At 41.8% G+C, this 27,368-nt stretch overlaps 1 protein-coding gene across 2 annotated transcripts in view; it reads left to right on the top strand.

The window, feature by feature from the left end:
* Positions 1–16,226, top strand: part of LOC137291527 (uncharacterized) — a 35,474-nt gene extending 19,248 nt beyond the window's left edge. For both annotated transcript variants that reach the window (XM_067822890.1, XM_067822892.1), the window contains exons 3-9: positions 4,305–4,439; positions 5,866–6,095; positions 6,772–8,705; positions 11,654–11,821; positions 12,435–12,715; positions 13,208–13,393; positions 13,949–16,226. In XM_067822890.1, coding sequence (XP_067678991.1) covers positions 4,305–4,439; positions 5,866–6,095; positions 6,772–8,705; positions 11,654–11,821; positions 12,435–12,715; positions 13,208–13,393; positions 13,949–14,026 — 3,012 coding nt within the window. In that variant the 3' untranslated portion in view covers positions 14,027–16,226. The remainder of the gene's footprint in view (positions 1–4,304; positions 4,440–5,865; positions 6,096–6,771; positions 8,706–11,653; positions 11,822–12,434; positions 12,716–13,207; positions 13,394–13,948) is intronic.
* The last annotated feature ends 11,142 nt before the right edge of the window (positions 16,227–27,368 follow it).

Genomic DNA, 27,368 nt, shown 5'->3' with positions numbered 1-27,368 from the left:
TCAACGTTCATGGGTGATAGGCAGAGTCTGTTTTTGAAATGATTTGTGGAGGTAGGTTTATTTTACTTGTCATTAATTAATAACAATAATCATAATAATACCATCCCAAACCTAAAACAGTGCTAAAGGGGACTCGTCATTGTTTTTTTTTTGTTTGTTGTTTGTTGTTGTTGTTTGTTTTTGTTGTTGTTGTTGTTGTTGTTGTTTTCACTGGGAGGCCTTCAAAACCATCAAGACCATTTAGAAGTGATCCTGTCTTGAACAGCTGACCCTTCACGAGACAACCTTTTCTAAGGTCAACCTTAACTCCTATTCATTAACAGTGGATGAAGGTTACCTTAGTGACAACTTAATACAACTTACGATCACCTGAGTGCTTTGTGATAGGAGGCCCAGTTCTTTTCCTGAAAATCTCATGAACCCAGCTTTCTCCACCGTCTCCTGTTACAGTGCTGACAACGCCCTCAAAGCGCCGACAGGTGTTCACAGCAATAGTTACTACAACCATCTCATTGTTTATAACTGGTCCTTAGATACCAATATGTTTCCATGACTATATTCGCTTGTTTAAGAACATCCGGACACAATGTAAAGGTGAAGCTATAAGTTATTAATACGACGACCCCTTAACGTAAATAATAGAGCACATTCTACATACCCATTTAAGTGCTCACCTCAACATTGTTAAGTTGTGTTTCATATTTGGATTATGAAAAATCCAATTACAAATTTCTTGATAAGAAATTATTGCGTAATTTATCGCACTATTGATTTTATGTCGTATCAGAAGCGTAATTGTGTACCGAAGTTTATACAAGCCAGGTCATGACCCGTTGTTGCTGATATTTCAATCGGTGTTTAATGTGAAGAGATTTGTAACATACACCGTTTGATCCGCAGGTTTCTATATAGGACATGCTTAATACAACTAGATTTACTTAATAGATAAGGTATTGAGCGGATATAGATCCTGTTTTCTCTGATAAACATGTAGTCTGTGTTTAATGCAAATGCACAGTCATTATGTATAACACGGTATGTGCAACATAACGTTTGATGTGTATTAGGATTGATTTTCTACAAATGTTTTGTTATTGAATTACGTGATCGTTCCTGAAAATGCTATAGGCTAGTGGACAGGTGTTTACCTTAGGTATTAAACAGGATAATTGAAATTTGTTTAGCTCATGCAATATCCCGAAATCGTTTGTCTTTGCGACATGATTTATGTTCGATTAATGATCACACATTTTTGAACGTCTATGGAACAAAGCAGTAATTGTAATAGCCTAATTAAGTATCGATTTTATTAACGTAATAATATTGACACGGATCCATGTTTCGGCATTCATCTCACACCCGATAGGTTATTTTCTGAATGGACTGATGGATTTTCATCAATCATTTTAAACATTGATGTAATATTGTTTGACCAAAACTAAAATAAATGCTCTGAAAGTTATGGGGAGGGTTGTGTTAGCTGATTGCTTGAAAAACATTGTTAAATCATCTTCTTGTTTCACTGTGTATGAACACGTTTTGAAATAAATATCTATTTATTGATATTTCTAAAATGTAACATTTTCATAAAATATTTTAAAACTTTTAAAAACGTTTTTGAAATAACGAGAATGATAATGGTTCTAAATTACATTCTCAATCCTCAAATTTGAATATTCTTGGAAAACTTAACATTGTTACTCATCCGAATTGTTAAAGCATGTGTTAAGGCGTTAGTATGTTTTTTCGTCCATTGTAGCAACATCACAGCAACAGCACGACAGGGAACACATGAAATGGGCTGCACACATCGTACCCATCGAACCTGACTCTTCAGCGTGACGAGCGAACGCTTTAACCCCTAGGCTACCCCACCATCCTCACAGTTAGATGATAAATCAAGGAGTTAACTGCTGAGAGTCATTATGCATTGTCTGATATTGTCTGAGAAATGTATCCATGTTAGAATTTTGCTTGGTGTCTCAGCTGACTGTAATGCGGGTGGCTACCATAATATATGCACGCACTCATGCACGTGATTTCTAGATTGCTGTTGAAGTTTCTATCATTGACTCGAGTACATATGATCAACTTCATGCAATATAATCATTTAACATCCTTTGTTAAAAAGCGGAATAATACTATCACGCACACGCACACGCACACACAGACACGCACACATACACTCTTGTCTCTGTCTATCTATCTGTCTATCTATCTATCTATCTATCTATCTATCTAGTATATATTTCGTCACGCCGAAGATCAGATTTCGATGCTCTACATGGGTCCAATGTAGGAAGCCCATTTCCGGTGTTTCCTGTCGTAATATTGTTGGGATATTGCTAATAGCGGCAAAAATTTAAAAACAACATAAAAAAATAAATATCGTACCGCTAACAATGAAGTGAGAACTCTTGTCTGAAAATTCGGTGAACTGTTTACAGTCGTGCGCTGTTTCCACCCGGAATGACCTTAGTCCTTACAACATTAAAATACCATTAAGTTCTCCGTGCATATCCACCGAACTAATATAAATAAATGAGTCTCGCTTCAATCAACAGTGTGTGGGAGCTATTCCCTCCGCGTCGAAATTGGAAAACGAGTGTCTGTAAAATCCGGGACGCTTGAATGAAGAGTTACCGATAATAAATGTTGGTAAGAATGAAAGCACTGAGGCGTGAGAAAATTGATTTGTTAACGGACAGAGCCTACAGAACCGTGCTACAAACAAATTCTTGTTCTTGTGTTGACACGTTTACGGCCGTGCTCATTAACCAATCGATATTATCGAACACAGCGAACCAAAGAAACTGTTCCGTTTATTTACACTTTGAAAAGAAATATTAATATTCCTTGATTATATCAGGTGTAATCATATTATTTTCAAAGAAACTCTTTAGAAAGAATTCTTTAGATCTAACTGTAGTCGGTGAAACTGATACACGTCTAGCAGGGAAAATGTTTTTTTTCTAGTTTGAAGCCTAAGGTTGTTTTTCATGTATGTATGATTTTTTGCTTTTTTTGTTTGTTGTTTTTTGTTTGTTTGTTTCTTGGGGTTTTTTTGTTATTGCTTTGTTTGTTTGTTTTTTTGGGTGGATGGGTGGGTGTTGTTTTGTGTGTGTGTGTGTGTGTGTGTGTGTGTGTGTGTGTGTGTGTGTGTGTGTGTGTGTGTGTGTGTGTGTGTGTGTGTGTGTGTGGATGGGTGTGAGTGTGTGGATGGGTGTGTGTGTGTGTTTGTGGTGTGTGTGTACAACGCTGGTTTGGTGAGGTAAGGTGAAGTGGAATTTAACCTCACGCTAAAGAATACTCCGCTCTTATGAAGACGTGCATGCGCGTGTATGTGTGGCCGCTTGTACTAGTCCAGACGTAAGCTGGTTTTATAGTGCTAGCTCACTGAGATACCATGCCGCATTTTAGCGCAATACCGAGACCATGCTGCAGCTTAGCGCAATACCCAACTCAGATACAATATACTAATTCCAGTGCGATCGGTCCTTGTTGTACATACTAAAGGACATCCCCAGACAGGGACCAACAAGTGCCATATTTTAACGTGTTTTGGTATGACGCGACCGGGGATCGAACCAGAGACCTTGCCGGGACTAAATCACGGAGACTGTCCGCTAGTTTGGAGGGAAAGGGATGGTTATTCAGTTACAGGTAGTCGATGGATCTGAGCTTTCAGATATGGAAGACCTGTGAAGGTCCGGGGTAGAATAGGCTTTCAGCAACCCATGCTTGCCGTAAAAGGCGACTTTGCTTGTAAGGGGCGACTAACAGGATCAGGTGGTCAGGCTCGCTGACTTGGTTGACGGATGTCACCGGTTCCCAATTGTGCAGATTCTCATTTTGTTTATCACTGGATTGTCTGGTCCAGACTCGATTATTTACAGACCGCCGCCGTATAGCCGGAATATTGCTGAATGCAGCGTAAAACTAAACTCACTCACTCACTCACTCACTCAGATATGGTAAAATCAGGCCATGAATTTCATAAATTAATTGAACAAAAGTTACGAAGTTGACGCGCCAGCAGTTCGTTGTATACTGAACAACAAAAGCAACGGAAGTTTTAAAAAAATGAAATCTCATAAAAGTAAGCGGTAATGTTTATGCCTTCTATTTAAAAACTTGACCAAAAACAGTTGCGTTTCTCTTCCTGTTTGGTATATTATCTGAGAACTAACATTAAACGCTACTGTTGTAAAATGTTAGTTTCTCAAAAATTATGAACAACGTCACGACTGGTTAGGAAACTTGAAGAAGTGGTATCATGTGTTGTTTTGTACTTTTTTTCACAGCCCAGTATGAATGGTCGGACCAACAGTACGATGTCTCGCAGCCAGACCCCGCCCCCGCCACGCCCACCAACAAGTTCTAAGGCCGAGATCTTCAATGAGAAAGACTACAAACACGTCTTAGATCACATCAACAAAGTAAGTTACACGTGCAGTGCTTCTTACACATCCATAATTATTCAGCATGGTTTCTTTGTTCGGGATTTGTGGTCAGTCTCGCGGACATGGTTGATGCATGTCATAGTACGTTCCTGTTTCGTACGGGGTATGGACTAGCCTAGTGGTTCGCTTGTCACGCCAGACCCGGGTTCGATTCCCCACATGGGTACAATTCTGGTGTCCCAACCTGTAACATTGCTGAAATACTACTACAAGCGGCTTAAGACCAAACTTTCTCACTCAGGCCTTTTCAGATTTTGCACAGTTTAGTAGAATTTGAAATTTTATTTGATCTGACTACTCGGAAAAGATGATGATATCATATGGTTTATACATATTTACAGTTTTAGCACTACAGCACTTGAATAGTAAAAGTCTTTGTCGCTACTAGTGGCCTTTGTGTAAATTAGGTTCCGTTCAGCCTTGTACTCTATGTTCCTGTGTAGGCTCAGATCAAGAATTGATCTGACTTTGCCTGTGTTTTTGATATGAGCTCTTAAAAGAGCACGGCATGCTGTCGTTGTCGCAAACACTTTGTACCAATACTATTGTGATGCTTATAGTCGGAATCACACAGTGGATTCTTCTTGTGACTGTGGAAATGAAAATACTTTGTTGGTTTGCATTCATTGACCATCAGCTGCCAGTAATACCCTTCAGCGCAGCGACCTCCAAGTGTATGGTATGGCATCAGGTTACAGCTGTCTTACAGTATGAAACATCGCCCTGCTCCCATTAGTGGTTTGGTCAACTTGATGCTTGAAATAGATCGATTCAAATACAATACCTGGATCACTTGTTACATCTTCACCATTATACCGCATACGCAACCTCGATAATCCTCTTCGACGAGAGCAACTGCACTGACAGTGTTGTCTGTTTTTGTCCCCTGATGTACCCCAGTGGGGAAAGCGTTCACTACACGCCCCGGTTCGACTCCCCTGAAGTAGCATGTGTGAATCCGATTTCAGGTGTTCCTCCACCGGCCTTGCTTGAATATTGCTCATAAAACAATATAGAAACACTACGTCTCTTGTGTATTTTGCTGTGATTAGGTAGTTTATAGGTTAGACCGAAGACTCAGTTTCCCTTCAAGTCTAGATTACCACGATTTCGGAAATAGTGTGTTGATTAGTTCTCTTTGCGATTCTCGGATTTTGATTCAAAATAACCTATGTGGCGGTGGGGTAGTCTAGCGCCGAATATCCAGGTTCGATTCCCCACATGAGTACAATGTGTGAGACCGATTTCCATGTCCACCTGTGACATTGCTGGAATATTTCTAAAAGCGGCGTAAAACCTAACTCACTCACTCACTCACTCACTCACCCACTCACTCACTCACTCACTCACTCACACACTCACTCACTCACTCACTCACTCACTCACTCCTTGTTGTTTACAGGCTCCCATGAAGTTGCTGATCGGCACGTTCCGTGAACTGGTCCAGTACCTCACTGGTCCGGACTGGACGGAAATATCCAAGGTCCGATCCATATTCCTCTGGTTGACTTCAATAGATGTCTACAACCTCAAGATAGAGGAAGACCCTCCGAAACAGTCACCGTTGGAATATTTCTCCAAGATCCAGAAGAACCAGGGAAACCACGCCCATCTGTTTTCTGGGTTGTGTCAGTAAGTGTAGTCATAGATAGCAATAATCGACTATGTTTCCTTGCCTGTGTATTATTTTGCTCATGCAATCGACCACCAGTAACATCCATGACCTAAACCCTTGGCAGCTGTTCAAAGTGATATTTTCAACGTCTGTGTGTTTGTTGTGTAACACCGAGTCTGGACCATACAATCCAGGGATTGATCTCATGAGCATCCATCTGCGCAAGTAGGATAAGATGACATGTGTCACCCGAGTCAGCGAGCCTGACCACCCGATCCCGTTGGTCGCCTCTTGCGACAAGCATAGAAGCAACGGGAGGAAACCAGTAGTAACGCTGAGTTTCACGGGTGATATTTTACATGACCTGTCATGCTGTCATGCCAAACGTGTGTATGTTACACGACTTTGTATACACGTGTACAATACAGGATGGTAGATGCTGATTGTTTTCTGCCGGAGGGCCATTGCGATTGTTGTCATGAGTGTACTCAATACGTTTGCGAGTATGAGTCTTTTAAAAATATATTTTAGTTTTAACCATCTCAAAATTTAAATGAAGAAAAGGTGAATCTACTAATTAACAGACACTAAAGGAGTTTGTTGGTAGGTTACGGGTACTTTGATAAAGAGACCCATATGGTTGTGAAACCAGTTATCGTGTAACTAATACCTTGATGTTGTCTTTCAACTAAGAATGGCCAACATCCCCTGCATGATCATCAGCGGTATGAACAAGAGCGCCGCCTATGAAATCGGTAAAAAGGTGGACCGGAAAAGTATGGGCGCCCAGTGGAACGCCGTCTACATTGACGACTCGTGGCGATTCGTGGACGCCTTCTGGGCGTCGGCATGCGTAGTGGGCCGGAAGTCGGGGGAATGGACTCTGGTAGATTCCGACGGCAAAGTCGACGACGAAGAGGAGGAATCACTGGCAGCAGAAGGCATTACGGAACATCGAATCAACGAGTTTTACTTCCTGACAGACCCCGACAAACTCATCTGGACGCACTATCCAGATGAGAAGCAATGGCAGCTGTTGGCCAAGCCGGTGTCCGTGAAGGAGTTTGAGGAACACTTCTATGTCCGGGAGCGGTTCCATATCCTGGGTATGAAGACCATCCAGACCAGCCAGATGAAGTGTACAATCTCTACGAAAGACGGTGAAATCAATATCCCTTTCCAACTCCCTCAAGAGCAGAGTGAACATTACCGGTTTAAATATATGTTATACAAGTCTCGCACTCATATGGAATCCGAGAGCAAAATAGACGCTTTCCTTGACAGGTTCGTGTTCTTTGAACACGGTAAAGACTTGGTTGACTTTTCTTTAAGGTTTCCCGTAAAGGGGAGGTTTAAAATGGACGTGTACGGGCTGGACGTCCGAGAAAGTGACATATTTGACCTTGTGTGTACGTACTTGATACAGTGCCCAACTGAAAAGAAGAACTGTCTCCCCCTTCCTGACTGCCCACCGTTAGGATGGGGACCGGTGGGGATCACAAAGAAGGCTGGTCTCCACCCTACCACTCACGACAGGGCTCTCATAGAGACAAAGGACGGTAAGGTGACTGTGAGGTTTAAGACAGACCAGAAGATTAAAGTTCAGTTGTCTCAGAACCTGAAGCACGCAGCCATCGATGACGCCACCCTCAGCAAGTACGCACTGACCCATCAAGAAGATGGTGAGGCTGTAGTCAGCCTGAGACTACCCCAGAAGGGAGAGTACGCACTAAAGTTGTATGCCCAAGGGGAAGGCAAACCAGGAGAGGCCCCCAATGTCTGTAACTACCTGATCAAATGTACAGGGGTTGAAGGAGGTGGTCAGCCATTCCCCAACTTTGCGGAAGGATTTCTAGGAAAGTCACCTATTTCTGATGAACTTGGCGTAAAAGCCGTCTCTCATCCTGGTGCTCATATTGACGCTAAGGATGGGAAGGTGTCACTTAAGTTCAATGCAAGGAATGACGTGGAGATGATATGTGAAATTCATTCTAATGATCCGAAGGCTCTGAAGAAGACTGCAGTGGCTACACGGAATGAGAACGGGGAATGGACGTTCGATGTGGACATGCCCAAGGCTGGGGAATACTCCCTGAACGTGTTTGCCAGACAGAAGGGCAACCCCAACAGGATATACAACGTCCACAGCTACTTGGTGGAATCGACAGGGAAGCCTGGCTACACTGACGAAAAGATTGATGACGAGATTGACGCAGCCGACCTCGACATTCCTATGGAGACTGTGGAGACATCTGAAGACGTTGTTGTGATCCCAGTCCCTCCTGGTTGTAAGAGGGCTGTTGCCGCAGTGCACAGGCGTAATGCCAATGACCCCCCGAGCACTGACCAGATTGAGTTCATTTCTCAGGACGACATGAACCTCGTGAGGGTCGAACTGAAGGAATACGGCGAGTACATGCTCAACCTTTACGACATCGACGAGAACGGCGTGGTCAAGAACGTGGCTCGGTACCAGGTGAACCGGAAGCGACCTGGTGACCTGTATAACACCAACCTGAAGATGATCATGGAGACGATGAATGAAGAAGGAGGAAACACCTCCAACGGCCGAGGTCCATCTATCTCGCCGGAGGACAACGAGGAGAACAACCAGAAAGGAACTGAAGGTAAGTGCCATATTTGTTTGACCATTAACAATACGAACTATATAAACATATAATAGCAACTCTTGTGCCCAAAGATCACAGCAGAGTGTGACAGGCGTATAATTCAGGGTATAGATTTTTTTTGCTATCTCTAAGATAGTCGTATGTGTCTTACATAAATAAAACTTACGTCTATCTTACCGCTAAGAGAGCTTCAAAAATCTAGGTCCAGGAGTGAGTGAATGAAAAATTTCGTTTAAGACTGAATCATGAGGAATGCACGATTTCCAGCCGCACAGTGTCAATGTTAAACCATGTAGTACAATATACATTGTATACGCAATTATTGTAGGCAGTGGTCTTGTGTAACAGTTTTTATATGTGGGATTATATTTATTTTCTTATTGAGGTACACAATACTGGTTATATTTGACCAATACAAATGACATTCATAGCATTCGGCCATGTGAGCCGAGGCAGTTTTAGATTTGTCAAAGGTCAACACAAAATAGGTGATTTGATCAGTTGTCAGGCTCCTTTTTCGTGAAAGCCAGGGTAACTGCGTGAGGCAGATTCTAGACTTCGCAGACGCATCACTTTGAGAGTTTGGGTTTGAATCCCAGTTTGAGTTCAAGTGCTAGAATGCGTACTCAGCTAAGAACGTGTAATCCCAACACATGCCATTTATTATGAGCAAGGATTGGAAGACTTTTTAAGGTAAGACATGGAACATTTAGAAGTCAGTGTTATGTTCAGTTCATTTCAGTTTATTTGATTCAATGCGGTTTTTTTATACAAGGTGCCAAACGACCAGGTGTTCAAAAGGGGACAGCTCGCAAACCGAATCAAGGTAGCGCATGGCTGGATGTTAACACTTCCATGCATGAAACCGACTTAGACAGTAGTCACAATGTCGTTACAGCAGAGATCTCTTCTCACACCTTACCTTTTTAGGTCAACTCACATAACGAGGAATGCTTGTCACCTAACTTTTATAGTGTAACGCTCTACCAAGTCTTGCAGCCTTTTCACCCACAGTCTCTAGAATAACTGTATAGTAATAGAATCATAGAATTAAGTGTTCATAGAATACACCGACTTTAGTAACGTTCCAGCAATATCACAGCGGGAGACTCCAGAATTCGGCTTCACACATTGTACCCATGTGCACAGTGGCTCGTAACGCGAAAAGCTGCCATTTTATTGTATACTGTTGCTGATGGGGTCTTAGTGCTATCCTTTTATGTAGTATTAAGGCCCCGTTAGTGACATTAAATACCTTGATAGCTCTTTTGGGGTTACAAGCCCTTGTGGTCATATGGGGAAACGAACATGCGTCTTTGGCGTGACGAGGAAACACCATAACCACTAAGCTACCCGATTATGTCTCACAGTACCCTCAAGTACATTACTCACATCTTTATTAGGTAGAATATTTTCAGCATTATTTTTTGCATTTCCCTTTCAAGCATCATGTAATCATTTTAGATAACACCTACTTAGGTGTCATTAAGTGTCATTAACACCTCTAGATCTGTGTATCAAGACTAATGTGTACCCCCGTGTTGGTTGAATGTGAAAGCACGTGTTAGTTAGCCTGGCGTGTACCTGCCTAGCATGTTACCATGGTGACGCAGTGAAGCGTGTGTTTGAATGTGGACATCTACCCCGTCGATGTAATTTGAATCGTTTCTATGCATAAGTATTCCTTTGTTTGTGATAGTCGACTGCAGCGTTCGAAATTAACGTCGGTCCTAAGCCCGAAGCCGACTGATAAAAACATTCGGACTTACAGCTTTTGATTTCTGTAAGTCGATATTGGTCAACCGCTTTTCATCATTTATCAGAAAAAAAATCATTCAGTACTTTCTATAAGAGGGTAAGATTCTTTAATGGATAACAACTTCTTTATTACTTATGATGCGACGTTTCGGTCTGGGTGAGTCTTGCTTGACAATGGTATAAGGATCCATACCGAAACGTCGCATCATAAGTAATAAAGAAGTTGTTATCCATAAAGAATCTTACCTTCTTATTACTCTCCAGCTTGTAATAATGCCAATCAAACAAATCAGTACTTTCTAGTTTACGTCTCGAGACTTTAATGGGGGTGTTTACAACTATACGCACCCCTATCATACTAAGGATGGCTTGGGATTCGTAGCCCCACTGATGCCGGTACGGAACGCAACGCTGTATAACAAATTACAGTGACTCAAGAGTGTAATTGACGATAATGAATATAACCCTGTTGACACAGCGTTTCCTACCTTAAACCAATGAGCCACTCACATTTGCCAGTGCGAAAGACAACCACTATCGCCAACATAAAGATGATTGGTGTGTCTGTGTCCCAGTCAAGCTAACTGAATGTTCTCCACAAGGTGAATGTTACTTGTAGTGTGTAGTTATAAACCGCTATTCTGCATGAGTAACAGTAGTGACAGCTCGTAGACCGTCAACCCTTAACAAATAGCTGCAGACTCTTTAGACTAAATTGCTCAGATTCCATTTGTAGAAATTAGTAGGTGACAATTCGTATGTTTAACAATGTGATGGTACTCAGAAAACGTTTTTGTCCACGCCATTGTCTGTGCCGTAATTCCTAACTACGTCATTGTCTGTTCCACACTACGTTTGATGTAACGCTAAATCCCTCGAAGAGCAAGTCTAGATTTTGGGTAATCGCCAGTCTTACTCGGGTTCTTTTAAGTGGCGTACTTTGTCAGTAACTTATTGATTTTCACTACAAACCTTTCGTCCAACCAGAACACATTCGCCTTACGAAGGTATGGAATCATTCGTTAAATGATCACTTACTGGAATACATTGTACACATGTCGTCATTTGTTGTTCATTGCGAATGAATGTCATGCGATCATGTGCACGACCACCACATGTTAATGCCACCTCATGTCCAACCCAATGTCACCCCGTGCCCTCCTATAATGCCACCCTTGCTGTCACAGAGGAGAAGAAGCGACACGCCATGAAGCAGCTGCAGAGAGCCATAGACCTGAAGGACGAGAGACAGCTGGAGGCAGCCATAGCAGCCTATATGGAATGCAACCCCGCTAAAGGAGATGAGCTTCTGGCGAAGGCCAGGAGGCTTCTGGAAGTCCTTAAGATCAAAGGAGGTCAGTATGCCAGACGTCGACGACAAACTGGCTCTGTTGAAGATGTCCAGATCTCGACGTCATGTATCGTGCTTTCCGTGATGAAATATGACTTAAGACGTGAAGTGTTTGTATCTTGTTGCATGTTATGTCGTAATGTATTGCTCTATGTAGTCACATATATTATACACATCATATATTGACAGAGGCTGGACAGACAAGACGTTAATTTCGTTCTGTTGGAAATTTTATTCTACATATTACACTCCTTCATGCACCCAGTAGGTGAACTATTTGAAAATAAAACAGTTTTAGAACTAGTGTTTATGACCATGTCGTCATATAAATATTATTGATGTATTCTACACACTTGCAATCAATGCTTCATTCCCATCTTACCCATGAATATCCGGGTTAGAACTGATGTTCATGCTTGTAGTAACAGGCGACTAACGGGATTGGCTGGTCACTTGGTAGCCACATGCCATCGTACATCGATGCTCATGCTGTTGATCACTGGATTGTTCCAGGTTCGATTATTTCAGACCGCCGCCATATAGCAGGAATATTTCTGAATGTGACATAAAACTAAACTCATTCATTCATTCACATCTGGATTGATTTCTCTCTACAGAACTAATGGACGCATCCCAGAAACGCGATCTGCCATCTTTGGATCGCGCCATCAAACGGGCCAAGGAGATGAACTCGGACCACCAGCTTGACCTCCAGATCGCAATGGCGTCAAGGCTGCAGGAGCATCTCCAGAAGATCGAGAAGCTGCGTCACGCGGTGCTCAACATGCAGCAGACGACAGTGTCCGAGCTCAGGAACTACTCCAATCCACCAGATGGCGTTCATCAGACTCTCATGGCGACATTCCTGCTCCTCGGCCACAGCATGAAGGACCTTAAGGTAATCAGACCCACTGGGAATGAGTATGTTTAGGTTTACACCACTTCAAATAAATTATCATGCCATGAATGTGGAGTATGTCTGTAGTTGTGTGTTTGCCTGTAACATCACTGCAGATGTGGGGCATTCCATTATTTGTCTACATGGCTATTTTACAAGGCAGGATCGGCGTGTGTTATCGTTTATGTAACAGCCTATTGCATTTGCGGCTTCCAAAAACCCATTAAGACGGGCACTTGTGAGTTTCCATTTCTTTCTAACGAACTATCTAGGGTCGGAAGACTCCTGAGAAAAGGAAGGTTTTAAGTGAGTCGAAGGATGAGACGTTGTCCCTCTCTTGGGGGGAAGAGAGTTCCAAAGAACTTGGGCTGTCACTGAGAAGGCGTCGCTGACCATTCTGGTTTTTGTTTTTGTTGTGTCTAACAGCCTAAGGTACACGTATAGCCGCCACCTACGACATCGTATGTCTGTATGCATATGTTACACGTGCAGGTGTGGCGTAATGTCCAGGCCTTGATGGGGAAGACGGGGAAAGAGTCAATGATGAGGAAGGTGTCCAACTTCAAGCCAAAGGACATCCCCCTCTCTGTCTCCCGCTCAGCCAGGAAGGTGCTCGACCCGATCTCCAAAGATCACATCAGGGACGTCAGTGCTGGAGCCGCTACCTTCTATGTCTGGGTGAGTGCTACCTTCTGTGTCTGGGTGAGTGCTACCTTCTGCGTCTGGGTGAGTGCTACCTTCTACGTCAGGGTGAGTGCGGATGAGCCCTCGGATAATGATGTGACTGAGTGACTGTGTGTCTAGGTATGTGCGTGTTTGTGATTGTGAGGATGTGATTATGTTGTAATTTAGTTCGTGTGTGTTTGTGTTAGTAATTGTTTTGTTATTGAGTTTGTGGAAGATTGGGTACGTATTTGCCTACGTTTGTGCGTGATTGTGTTTTTATGTGATAGTATTGTCGTTGTTTAGGTGTGTGATAGTGTGTGTCTTCATGCTTGTGTGTATCGGTGTATCAGTGTTGCGTAATTTGTTAAACTCATTAAACTAGAAATATCTGAAAAACTAAACATCCGTATTCTTTCAATGAGTCTATGATAACGTTATACTTATTGGGCACCACCATTCAGTGTATGTGCCAATACAACAGTAGATCTTCATTGTGAACTGTTTTCTTCATGTGTAATAAGAAAAAAGACCCACGCTTGTTCTATACAAAATACAATTCGATTGCAGTCGAAAGGTATGATTGAAGAGGTCGAGTCATACGGCGGATCTGAGGCGGAACATAACAAGCTGCAATACAAGGAATAGGAAGAACTGGAGCGGCCATATGATGAGCCATATCATCCAGAGGGATCACCAAAGCACTGCCCTTGATATTCAGGCGTGTCTTTGTGGCTATATAAAATCTCAAAACTTTCCATAGACCATACACTGCACTCTGTCCAACTCGGATTTTGTCTTTCTCGGATTGCTGTATAAACTGGACTGAACTCGTGGTCCGAGTCTTCAGGCATCGTAATTTCTGTGTAACTCGAACTGCTGCCTCAAGCCAGTCCGAATTAAACAGAGTGCAATGTATATTCGTTGGAAATATTGAAACATGTATTTTATTTAGGCACAGCATTTTATATTCTTAAATTCAAAAATTACCATAGACCATATCTTCGTTGAATAAGTGATAGGTATTTTATTCATGAAGGCACAGCACTGGATATTCAGACGTGTATGAGTGGTGATATTAAATCTAAAAACTTTTCATAGAATACATGTTCGTTGAGAAATTGAAGTACCAAATACATTGTATTTTTGTTATAAGACCTTTATGGTGAACTTGAAACAACAGTTGAAGCTGTACATTCATGTTCAGTCCCCAGTTTCCCGAAACAAACTTAATACGCAATCAAGTCTGAGTAATAGTTGATGAAGGCAACTATGCGATCGTAATATACTGGACAAACATAGTTACGGATAGTTGTAAATTTTGAAATTATGAACAATGATGTATTATTCACTGACAGACTGATAAAATATCAATTACAAAAATACCAGTATCCTTATCTTACTTTGTCCAGTATATATTTGTACACGTTGTCCCGAACCTTCATGGCAAAGTTTAATCAAATTATATTTTATATCAGCACAACCGGTTGTGCAAACCATCCTTGGAACTCACCCCCTCAAAACGTGACCCTGATACATTCCCTATCCCATACCATTGGAGAAGTATTTATATATATTTATCTGTGTCCAACGTGTATCAAGTTGGCCTTGTTTTAGTCCATGAAGTTACAGCGTCCATCTCATTCTGCTCCAAATCTCTCTGAAGTGCCTGCGCATCGAGATCACAATCATCTATCACAGAAAATAGTCGTCTTAAATATAATTGTATATCGTGTCATATATATCTGTACGTATATATATATATATCTTCAGCATACCATTACTTGATATGGCGCGGTAATGTCACTGGTCTCGTTTATTTCTGTTGTGTAGTAGTACAGACGGTTATCCAGTTTGTTGTGAAAGAAATACCTATATTCCTGTGTCCTCTGGGTCGAGTCGTTAACATTGCGTTCCTTAACGTAATATCTGCAGCCTTTGATCAGTTACGGTCATGTATATGTTATGATATTCCATACAGCATTAAACCAACTCAGTACTGTTTAGTGGAAACGCCGCATATTCTTTACTGGAATACAGTCCAAAGCGGCATAAAGTCATGCTCACTCTTCTCCACCCCCAAGTTTTAGAGGATGGAGGGAAATAGAATAATATAACTGAACAGAACTACATTTGGTTGAGAACAATCTTGGCGGGTTGCCGTCGTTTGTTATAGGTACAAAAACATTTCATAATTATATTTTTGTGTGTTTTTATCCCTAATTTATTGGTAAACGTAGACATACATGTTAGTAGTAGAAATAAAGTTTTCTTAAGAAATAAAAATGGAATCCAAAAAGCCATAAACATTAACTTAATAATGAGATCACTGGAATTTCAGCTGGAGCTGAGATATCTAGACTTACCAAATCATCCGCGAATTTAGTTGGATGTCCTTATGTTTTTAGTGGGAGATTAGGTATGTGGCTATAGGCAAAGTTACTTGACATATGTGTGTTAATATTCTTTTTTTAAAAACAACTTGATATTTTATTAGAAACTATATATTGATTATATTTTAAGATGGTGAGTGGGCGATAATTTGGAAAAATAATAATGTGTTCAGGGCGGTAGATCAAACTGACTGTTGATAGGGAAAGTTTAAATAAACAGCGACGACCCGGTCAGGGTATATACGTGTACCTATATTGTTTTAGGTAATTGTTGTTAAAGGTAGACTGAATCACGTGAGTCCGTCCTTTTTGTTGACTATTGTGTTTACAATTAAATATTGTTTATATTTTTATGTCCATGGCTGTTTTTCATGTGGTTGTGTATCACAAGACATTGAGAACATTAAATGCGTGTAACATCAGGGATACCTGGATGACTCGCCCCTTTCCGTGAACTCGGCTTATCCCGGAATAACACGAGTTGGTAGCGAATGGTATGACGTCTGTGTTGGAAATGTTACTGGTCTCCGGCGTGCGCAACAGAGGGAGGGGACCAGTACAACACTAACACCTTATCTGCACTGGCACATCTCTGTCATAGATGCTATAGATGCGAGTAAGAACTGCTTCGCTGAGAAGCTTGCGTCTCAGGTTGACAAAGGGAGGGGACCAGTACAACACTAACACCTTATCTGCACTGGCACATCTCTGTCATAGATGCTATAGATGCGAGTAAGAACTGCTTCGCTGAGAAGCTTGCGTCTCAGGTTGACAAAGGGAGGGGACCAGTACAACACTAACACCTTATCTGCACTGGCACATCTCTGCCATAGATACTATAAGCGCGAGTAAGAACTGCTTTGCTGAGAAGCTTGTGTCTCAGGTTGACAATTGTGTCCCATGGCAGTAGAGAGTACAGCAAACTCCTTAGAGCAGATCTATATTGTCAGTCCAAACGTGTGTCTAATGTCTCGTAATTTACTCATTTGATACCGGTATGAATATAGTATTCTGAATTTCATTGTATATAGTACACAGGTTAGATATTCGCAGTAATTCTTTGAAATTCAACGGTTCCAGCACTACCAACGTTTTCCATGTGAAGTAGTTACGGCCATTGAGGCACTGCTGAAATACATTTACACAATATCCAGATCACAGTCACCATTAAAATGTCCGATAATATACCCTTTGTTAATGTTTAAACTTACCTGCAGCATATTGCATATTTTCAAGACAATCTCACCATATAGTTCTGTTGTTGTAATTACCTCAATGACATCAATTTCGCGGATCGCAAAACAAAGTCCACGAGGTTATTGCCTTGACAGATCGAACTCCACACACGGGTGATAATGCCGAGAAATAATGGGTATTGCTAAAAGTCTAGACCGATGAGACATATCTCCGTGCTCTTCGAAGTACTGTTTATAAAATATATTTACACGTGTACACGTCAAGCTAAAGGTGAGGCGGCTGTATGTTCAACCCCACAAACAAAGAGACGAGTTGGGTGCGCTGCAAACAACCAGTCGCTTGCAAGCGATGTACAGCGATTCGCCCCACAACAGAGTAGCCCTTGCATTTGCATCAGTCTCTGGATGGGGTCACTTCGTTCTCAAACCAAAATGGGGGCTTAGAAAACTTTAGAAGGCAGAACGAAATTGTTCGGCAGCCAAATTGGCCACAAAAAAAACGTTTGCATCCCAGTATCCTCAGTTTATTCCACAGGTTCAGTGTAGTCATCAACAATCATAACTTCATCACTCGTCACCGAGACTCTCCAAATACGTTCTTTATAAGCGCCAGACGAGCAAACAGTAATCGCTCCGCCATTTTGGAAGATCGATAAACGCTTCGAGCTGTTGCAAGCCCAAAATAAGCGATTCAGTTGCTTACTCTAAGCGATTTTCGGCTTGCAACGCACCCGTTACCTCGTAGCATTCATCGCTAGTTGCCTCTGTCAGTTCTTCAGGAATGTCACGAGTGGTCACGAATATGCAGCCCAATTTGGCGTAAAAGTTTGTTCAGTCTAGATGAATGATTTGGGGATTTGTAAGCTCAATACAATGACGTACCCAATCATCCTTGCCACTTATGCTGGTCGTGAATATACAGTGTATTTTAAATCACATGATATCATTGAGAATCATTTTCAACGCAAAACCCATAGTAGATTGTGACTTTTTTCAAAAATATGGTACGAAAACTGCTTTTAACAATTGAGGCGTGTTGAGATGTCTGAATGAAGCATTGCATGTCCCCGTTTGTCTCATTGTACATGCTTTACATTGTTGATTTGTACGAGATATATTTATCTGAACATGTTGATAATCTGTTTGGAATAAAGATCAAAGAATACCCTGGTATATCCGTATCGTGATTTGTTCGACAGTTAGAGCCATTTTGTTATCTCCACGGCTAGTAATGCTGGGCCATGTAGTCGACACCTCGTCCGTCTATCCGCCCATCCGCCCTTCCGTACGTCTGTCGTTCTGTTTCCGGAGCATACCTTGAAAACCATTAATATTTTTCAACACAAATCGGTAGATATATTACACTGAACCTAAAGTGGTGCCTTTTGCTGTTTACAGATTTGTGTCGTGTTTAATTATCCTGGTTTCCAAGGAACTTGGAATCAGAAGGGAGGGATGCACGTGAGCTTTGTTTCCGGAGCACAATTTGAAAACCTTTAAATATTTTTCGGTATATCAAACTTATCTTGAAGAGGTGCCTTTTGTTATTTACAAATTTTTAACATGCTATTTTCATGATTTCCATGGAAATGACTAAAAATGTCATTTTTTCCTTTCAAATATATGGAGTTGGGGGTATCTGTCATCTTCTGACCACTCTTATCTTGTCTGTTCTTTGTTTAGTGTATGATGTGGTCGACCTATTGGGCTTAACCCAGGCAACCCAGCAATTGATGTTGACACTCAGTCTACAAGTACTTCATCACTGTCTATGATATGCAATCAGCCATGTAACTAGACTCCTGAATAGTTTGGTCGCATAGAACACAATCTAACTAAAAACCACCAGGGACCAAATGATTGTTTTCTGAGAACCACCAAGTCCTGATATGAAAGCCGGAGGTAGCCGAAGGGCATAGATGCGTCTCACCTTGGTGAAATCCATGAGCGTGGAGCCAGAATAATCGAGGCAAATATGAGATTCGAACACCAGCCCCACTAATTCAGGATGCCGTTACACAAAGCCATTCACCACTACAATGATCGTCACTCCATGCTTTAAAGGTGAAAACAGCGCCATGAAAGCAAGATTATTCCGATACAAAAACCAAGATGTCCTTACTTGAAATATGCCCTGAAAAAAGCACATCTATGATTACACCAAAGCCTGCTTGTTTTCACTTCCCAGTGAACTAAATGTACTGTCATAAATAAATAAGGTTCATATTCGACGAAGTGTTTGTGTACTGTCATTATCACCCCGGTGCTGGATAGTTTTGGAGTTAGAAGTTTAAAGATCCGGGATGGAATTTATCTTCGTTAACACTTGCATGTATATCATATTGTTCAGTCGGCAAATGATAGTGACGTGATGTCCCTAGTTGACTGGTTGGTAGATTTAGAATTTGCCTAAAACACTCATGAGGGATATTCCTCTGTAATTATCTGGACTGGTGATATCACCTTCCTTATGTAACGGAACAATACCTGATCACGCCTAACAACTGGGGAAATACCATTTTCAAACAATATATTAAAACACTTATTCAAAACGGTCATGATTGCAAACTGTGACCTTTTAAGCATTTCCACCACCACGAGGTTAAGACCAGCTGATTTTCCATTTTTCATATGCAATAACGCTTCTGATGTTTCATTCTCTGTTATGGAGGAGTCTAATACAAGTGAGTCGACGTCTGACATGTCTGCAGATAAACTATCTGGTGTTGCATCATCTCGCAGTGGACAATCATCAAAATCATCACTAAAGACAGAATCATTATGTAATACATTTTTTAAAAATGATTTAGACCAAGATGTAGAGCAAGTCACCCAATCCTGACCACCCAATCCTGACCTGACCACCCGTTCCTGACCACCCAATCCTGACCTGACCACCCAATCCTGACCTGACCACCCAATCCTGACCACACCACCCAATCCTTACCACCCAATCCTGGCCACCCTATCCTCCTAGTGCAACTTGTACGACAAGCATGGGTTACTGAAGACCAATTCTAACTTAGATCTGCAGCTTCGCTGCACACAGACTTGCATCTCAGTTTTCTTGATTCAGTGAGGCAAATTATTTAACCACTATTGTACACCTTCAACTACAGTGAAAAACAGCAATTTAAACAACAATAAACAGAGTTAGTGTTTATTCAAGTATTGTTTTAAAGAAAGAGAGGTACTTTACATGTAACAGGTAGATATGATATGGTTTCTTGATTGGATGAAATAAATAACATTAACAGACTGGACACAAATACTTTTCATTGAGTTCAGGAGCATATCACTGTTTTGTCTCAAAATACATGTATTTGTATCTTAACGGAGTGGATGAAACGAAATTATAGAATGACAACCTTCGGATCAAAGAAAGTATACACTTGATAAATGGGATTTTATCAAAAATATACAAAAGTAATAAAATGTTACTTGGGTGTCTCGTAGAGAGATTTCGTTAAGCAAGACACGATTCGCACGAGGAAATTGAACATTTTAATATTTAGACGACAACCTGTTTCCCTCTTGTTTCAAATGGAATGTTCTGGAGGGCGTTCCCATTTATGCAAATTGCAGTCATTTGTCAGGTCGTGGCTTATCTGATACTTAACAAGCATTACGAACATCCACACTTCGTTTACCGCCCTGGTAATGTTAGGGTGGAACTGAAAATAACAAGGGGCCATGAAGTGAGTCTAGTTTCAATATCCTAGCAATATCAGAGCGGGGGACACCAGAAATGGCCTTATTACCTTGTACCCATGTGGCGAATCGAACCGTGTCGACCGCTTAAACCACGAAACTATTCCACCGCCCTGAGGGGATATGAAAATGAAGTAGCGAACAGCTCACTTCTCTACCGCATCACTCACATCTGTTGACTTACGATGTCGGAGATACCTACACGCCTTAAGCCTATTCCACTCCACGTCCGATATCACATTGGACTGGCGGTCGTCTAGGTCTCGGTATGGAATACCGTGGCCAAGGTCACGAATGACCTTCCCCATACAGACCCCGGCTGACGACCTAACCATCCCAGCTGGGACCCAGCCATAGTTGTAGTTCTGTCCTTTTACGTCCATTATCGGGACAACGATGCCCTTAGATCTATGGGTGTCCATACTGTGTTGATTAAAAATCACTTTCGAATGTTTGGAAATCGTTGGTAAGGACACACTCCTGTTCCTTGCTGGTCCTTCCACGCAAAGTCTGTCTATGTTGCTGTCAATATCAGTGATATCATCGAGTCCATTCTCGAACCTGGTTTCAAGATCCTGAAATGTATTGATTCGGCGTTTCAATTCCATCACATAGGTGTCTGACTTTCTTCTATTGCTCTCGCTTCCAATCCAAGGATTGGACACTGGCAAAAGACTCAATTCCGTTGATGCCTTCGTATCTGTGACAAGGACGTTGAAACAACTTTGCCTAGATCGCCTGGTTTCTGGAGATGCTGGACGGAGGACTTTCTGCTCCGATCCGGCCTGTGAATGCTTATCATTACTAGTTTCCGGTTCACTAAAGTCATCAACCTGTCTTGTTTGGCTGTCATCGTTGGCACTTCCAGTCACCCAGTTGGCAGTTAAGCTGTGCTTCTCCAAACATTTCAGCATCCGATCTATGTCTAAGCTGTGTGGTATGCTTCTTCCCTTCTTCCTCGTTTTCCGTCTCATATTTGAACCAGGATGGCTCTTCACGAACACCTTCTTCTCGTGATCTAATTCCCTGAGTCTGTACTTGAGATCGCGCTCGACACTCGAAATTTCCTTTTTCAAAGAACTGTTCGTTATATTGTTCATCACAGTCAGCTGTCGGTATATAGCCATCCTTCCGGAATCTATCGAATTGGTCATCCTTGAACTCTGAACAACAAATTCCTAAATACTAATGTACAAATATCACTCAACTTGACTGGATAGCACTGAGAGTATACAAATTAGAAAATGTTCAGTTTGCGATCTCACAGACCTGGTTATACAATACACCGCCTGCTTAATTGCATGGATACCTGGCGGTAATAGACGGGAACTGACTGACTAAGCCAAACACTTGCGACGTCTTATGTAGCAGTTAGGCAAGCGGATGCTGGCCGATAAAGATCGGCGTTAACAATAGCCGCATTCACAGCCTAAAGTCATTTACAGGTTAGGCAAGCTTGTCACAAATGCAGTAATTAATAGGATTTGTTATAGACGTTATGCTTTTTGAATAACCTGAATGGGACATGAGCAGTCACCGGTTTTATAAAGTCAGTTGTGTTTGATGTTATATCATAACAACCTGAGCCGGTTAAGCCGTCACTGAAAGTCAGTGGCGGATACAGACTAACAACTAATCTCTGAACATAATTAACTGACAAATGCTCATAGTATAAAAACAAAATAAAAATGAAAAGGAGCACCCAGAGTTCTGCTTATTCAGCTTTGGAAATCTAACCTTGTCACATTTTCGTGACTTGCGTGGGCTTTCTTGGGTATATTTGCTTCAGGGTATTATGTTTGGGCGGATACAGCCTTTTGAGAAAGTGTCTGCACGTGCAGACCTCCTCTTACATCAAAATTCCTGGATCCGCGCCCATGGCGTGTGTGTATGTGCGTGCGTGTGTGCGTGTGTGTGTGCGCGCGCACAGTTCATTTTCACCCGTTTTCAAAAGAGTTTCAAGAGTCATAAACGAGTTTATGATTTGGTATTACGCGGAAGGTCGTTTAGTATCCTCTATGCACGTCATTGTTTACATTTCGCTTGGGTTTTCAATGTTTTTTACGTTCGTGACGTAAATAGCGTGACTGAAAATGCTGTGAAAAAATCCATGAACATGTCGCGATGTTTGTTTGGTGAGCAGAAGGCGGCCACCATTGTGAAGTCATGGCACGGGTCAGTCAAGCTCCAGCGCAGCGTACCCAGAGAGCCAGACTTACTAGATGACATATTCACGTATTGCATGGAGACTGCTAGTTGTTAGACAGTACTAGGTTTGTTCTAATTAACCAGACAGTATAGTCAATGGTATGTACGTTGCGTAACTTTCTCAAATGTAGATGTCATTTAGAAGATCAAAAACTCAACATTTAATACACCCTTTTAATTAATCATCGGTTCTATGTAAGTACTTCATCTCTTTCATAAATGTCATTAAAGATCAATAGATATATTCAATAACTCAATAACACCCCCACCCCCACACATACTTTTATCCTAAGAACTTTTTTTTGCCTGTTGTCGTAAATTATTGGTGTTAACTTGGAAAATATAATTATGTTCAACGTTGTATGGATAGAAATGACACCAAACGTATTAACAGAAACAGATAATGAACATTTAGAATACAACAAACTGAATATTAATTATTTTCCTGGAAGGGTGTCTTTGAGGGAATATCGTTAAGGCTCTGGGTTATCACAGCAGGCTGTATATGATCGAGACAAAGCAAGACTGGCAAGACACCAGGCCTAAACACCCTAATTCACTAGCCCGAACAAAATATGTCGGTATAAATGACAATCGAGGAGGGACCACGAAATTTGAAAACAACCGGTAAACGTGGAATTTATTTTCAAAGAGCGAGTGAGAAATAGGTTTCAAACATACATTGTACCCATGCAGGAAATCAAGCAAGCGCTTAAACCCCAACCGTCCCAAACATCAAAAAAAAGGGCCAAGAAATGTATGGTTGATATTGAATACCACTGTACCACGCCGTGGACAGCTTGTTTTTCTTGGTCTTGGGTATCACAGACCGCTGTGCGTCTTAAAACAGCATATTTTCAGTGCAATGAAAAGTAGACAGACAGTGCAATAATTCAGATAAATCGGCGTTTTTAACGCTGTCCTCGATCGAGTAACATATGATCCGTTAGTATGAGAATTATTTACAACAAGCATAAAACTAATACCGAAGCCATGTGGCATGCTTCAGAGGTCATCAGCGTCTGTTAGGATAATCCGATAAGCTATACATTCTGAAAGCATAATTTTAATTCAGCGCAGTTCTACACAGGTTCTGCAGATAATTCAAACCACATTCCATTCGCGGTCTGGATATTGTTGTCCTTCTTGAAAATATACTTCAAAACAGAATGAACGAACGAATGAATGAATGAAGTCAAGCACGAATTGGTCACGGTCTGGGAGACAGACCAGTAGACGGGGGAGTGACACAGGCCCTCGTGCCATTGCGAAGATTAAAGGACAATGACACGAGGGCCTGTAGGGAGTGACTGAGCGAACGGACTTAGACTGTAGAACTTGAATTTTTATCAGTGAAGACGAATACGATATTGCGCCACAATTCGCCAATAGATGTCGTTCTTGAAAACTGGCACTTTCCCGGCTCACTGCACGTACTCGCGTCTAAGCTAAAACGAAAATATTGACAATATCAAATACCATCTCTTAATAGTATGGTTGTATTTATTGCGAGAAAAGGCGGTGGCCCAGTGGTTGAAGCGTTCTTCCGTCTCGCCGTACCCTCCCAAGTTCGATTCCCCGCATTGGTACAATATAGTGAAGTCCTTTCTGTGTTCCAGTGGTTACCCTATACGTTGCCAGATTACTCTGCAGGCTATCTGATGTGGACGTGATGTATAGCACAAGCATTCACTCGGTGAAAAAGGGTGTAAGACCCAACTCACTCACTCATATATAGTAAAGCCCTTTCAGTGGTTACCCTATACGTTGCCAGATTACTCTGCAGGCTATCTGATGTGGACGTGATGTATAGCACAAGCATTCACTCGGTGAAAATGGGTGTAACACCCAACTCACTCACTCATATATAGTAAAGCCCTTTCAGTGGTTACGCTTTACGTTGCCAGATATCTGACGTGGGTGTGATGTATAGCACAAGCATTCACTCGGTGAAAAAGGGTGTAAAACCTAGCTCACTCACTCATATATAGTAAAGCCCTTTCAGTGGTTACGCTATACGTTGCCAGATATCTGACGTGGGTGTGATGTATAGCACAAGCATTCACTCGGTGAAAAAGGGTGTAAAACCTAGCTCACTCACTCATATATAGTAAAGCCCTTTCAGTGGTTACGCTATACGTTGCCAGATATCTGACGTGGGTGTGATGTATAGCACAAGCATTCACTCGGTGAAAAAGGGTGTAAAACCTAGCTCACTCACTCATATATAGTAAAGCCCTTTCAGTGGTTACGCTTTACGTTGCCAGATATCTGACGTGGGTGTGGTGTATAGCACAAGCATTCACTCGGTGAAAAAGGGTGTAAAACCTAGCTCACTCACTCATATATAGTAAAGCCCTTTCAGTGGTTACGCTTTACGTTGCCAGATATCTGACGTGGGTGTGATGTATAGCACAAGCATTCACTCGGTGAAAAAGGATGTAAAACCTAGCTCACTCACTCACTTTGGGTCGGATTGTTTCCAGTAACGCGAATGAAGTAGAATCTGTCGAGAACTCCCGAGTGTGTTATGTCAGTGCATTTGTTTTCAAGCAGAAAGGATAATCTGGATTAGTACAAGCTGGGATCAGACTTTCAAGCCAGCTACAGTCTCAGACTATGTAAGTTTAGCAGATAACAGGAAGCAAAGGCGCTGTTGCCAAGCATATTGTTTTCTCCATAAAACATTATTCAGTATCTAATATCTGCTGCACAGGTAAGCACCCATGGATAAGAATAACGGATCAACTTGGCCTCCAATCATAAAGTAGGAGAAGAGTGTTGGGGTTCGTCTGTTCGTACCCCTGGATCTCAGATCCCTGGATCTGTGCACGACAGGTAGGAGGTTTCTGAGATGGAGTGTCGTACTGCCCTTTCCTCCTTAACTGTACATTGACAGAACATCCGTTTCGATACTGAGGAGACGCACCGAGATCTATATTTACCATCTGGTTTACTGTGATTTTACCAATCACTGACCCACGGAGCTTTTGTAGTGTGTGAGAATCCATGGGCATAGTGCTTTTCTGAATGGACGCCTGAGGGCATGTGAAGAATTATGATTTTTCACTGCAAGACCTAAACTTTTAAAAAACATTTCCATGAAAGGGGATTTGTTTCACTGTCACTCTAAGTCAAGAATTAACCATGTCTGTTTACTCTCCTCACAAAAAGAGCCAATATGAAATGAAGCTAAACTTCCACAATGCATGTGTAGAAAATAGTCGGAAATACCGCATGTCGGAACTGTCGAAAGCACAGAAGGAATTCAAACGAAAGTACTCGTGGTGCATCCAACGACAAAATACCCCCAACTTTAATACAACTTCCCATGGAGGGAAATCTCGGAACATCAATAAAAGAAATATTGATGAAGTCAGGGACAAGTATAAAAACTCCTCTCTGAACATTTCTGAAAACCAACCTTGTCCACCTCAGTTCACAACAACTGTCGCAACATTTGAGTCCGACACCAATGAACGGTCATCCAATTTCTCAACAGCATCAACAGAGTCACAGACGGTGGTGTCATCTGCTTATCCTGAAGGTATGAGCATAGCGAGAGGTGATTCCCCTGGTGTGTTCAACAGAAGGAGGACTTCAGTCCTTGATGTGGATTCTAAGGACCGGATTGACTATCTTCAGGATTTGTGGAACAAAGTTTTCCCGGCTGATAATGACATCACCACCGACAGTAAACATGTTGAGAGGAGGCAGAATATGGCATGTCGAGATGCATTTACAACTTTAGTAATGAATCAATTTAAGTACCGAAGGACGGACACAACCAAACTCCCCTTAATTGCTGACAAAAAACAACAGCCAGAACCAGTCATTCCAGATCCAAGCATCTCGAAACCAAAAACTGCAGCAAAATCTTTCGATGATTCTGACAAGGGCAGAGAGAACATCTCTCCAAGAGTATCAATCGTTAAAGACGAGACGAGATCTTCACTGTGTAGCTCTATAGGACCGGATGACCCGGTAAAAGATAACACTAAAGACAACAGCAGACCAAAGGCCACCACGCAGACTGCGTTCAGTGGAAATGATAGAAGAAAATCTATGAATATAGAATTGTTGAGGCCACCGTTCCAGAACTTCGTTGGACGATCACGTAGTCTCTCAGTGGACTGCTCCTTCGCTGAGGGGATGTGGAGGAGCAGCATCTTCAACGTCTTGATGAGGAGTACAAAAAAGAAACGTTTCCCGAACTGTGTTATGCTTGCCGTGAACAAGAGCCGAGTCAACAACCTCCAGGGCCGGAAGTGGAGGGCCGAAATGAGGAAATGTCGATATCTTCGACTCCCTGAGGACTCCCCTCCTCTTAGTCCTGTCAGTTCAGATTCGGATCCGGAATCTTGAAGGTTTTTAGTTTTTAATGGTTTCGATATGGCCATATATGAGGGATATACATTGAGGGATAAATATTTACTGGATATAGGTCTTGTACATCCTCACGTTCCTCATTGTGTAGCAAGA

Source organism: Haliotis asinina, chromosome 7, assembly GCF_037392515.1.
Source record: "Haliotis asinina isolate JCU_RB_2024 chromosome 7, JCU_Hal_asi_v2, whole genome shotgun sequence".
NCBI classification, from domain to species: Eukaryota; Metazoa; Mollusca; class Gastropoda; order Lepetellida; family Haliotidae; genus Haliotis; species Haliotis asinina.
This window is presented reverse-complemented; position numbering and strand designations above follow the sequence as displayed.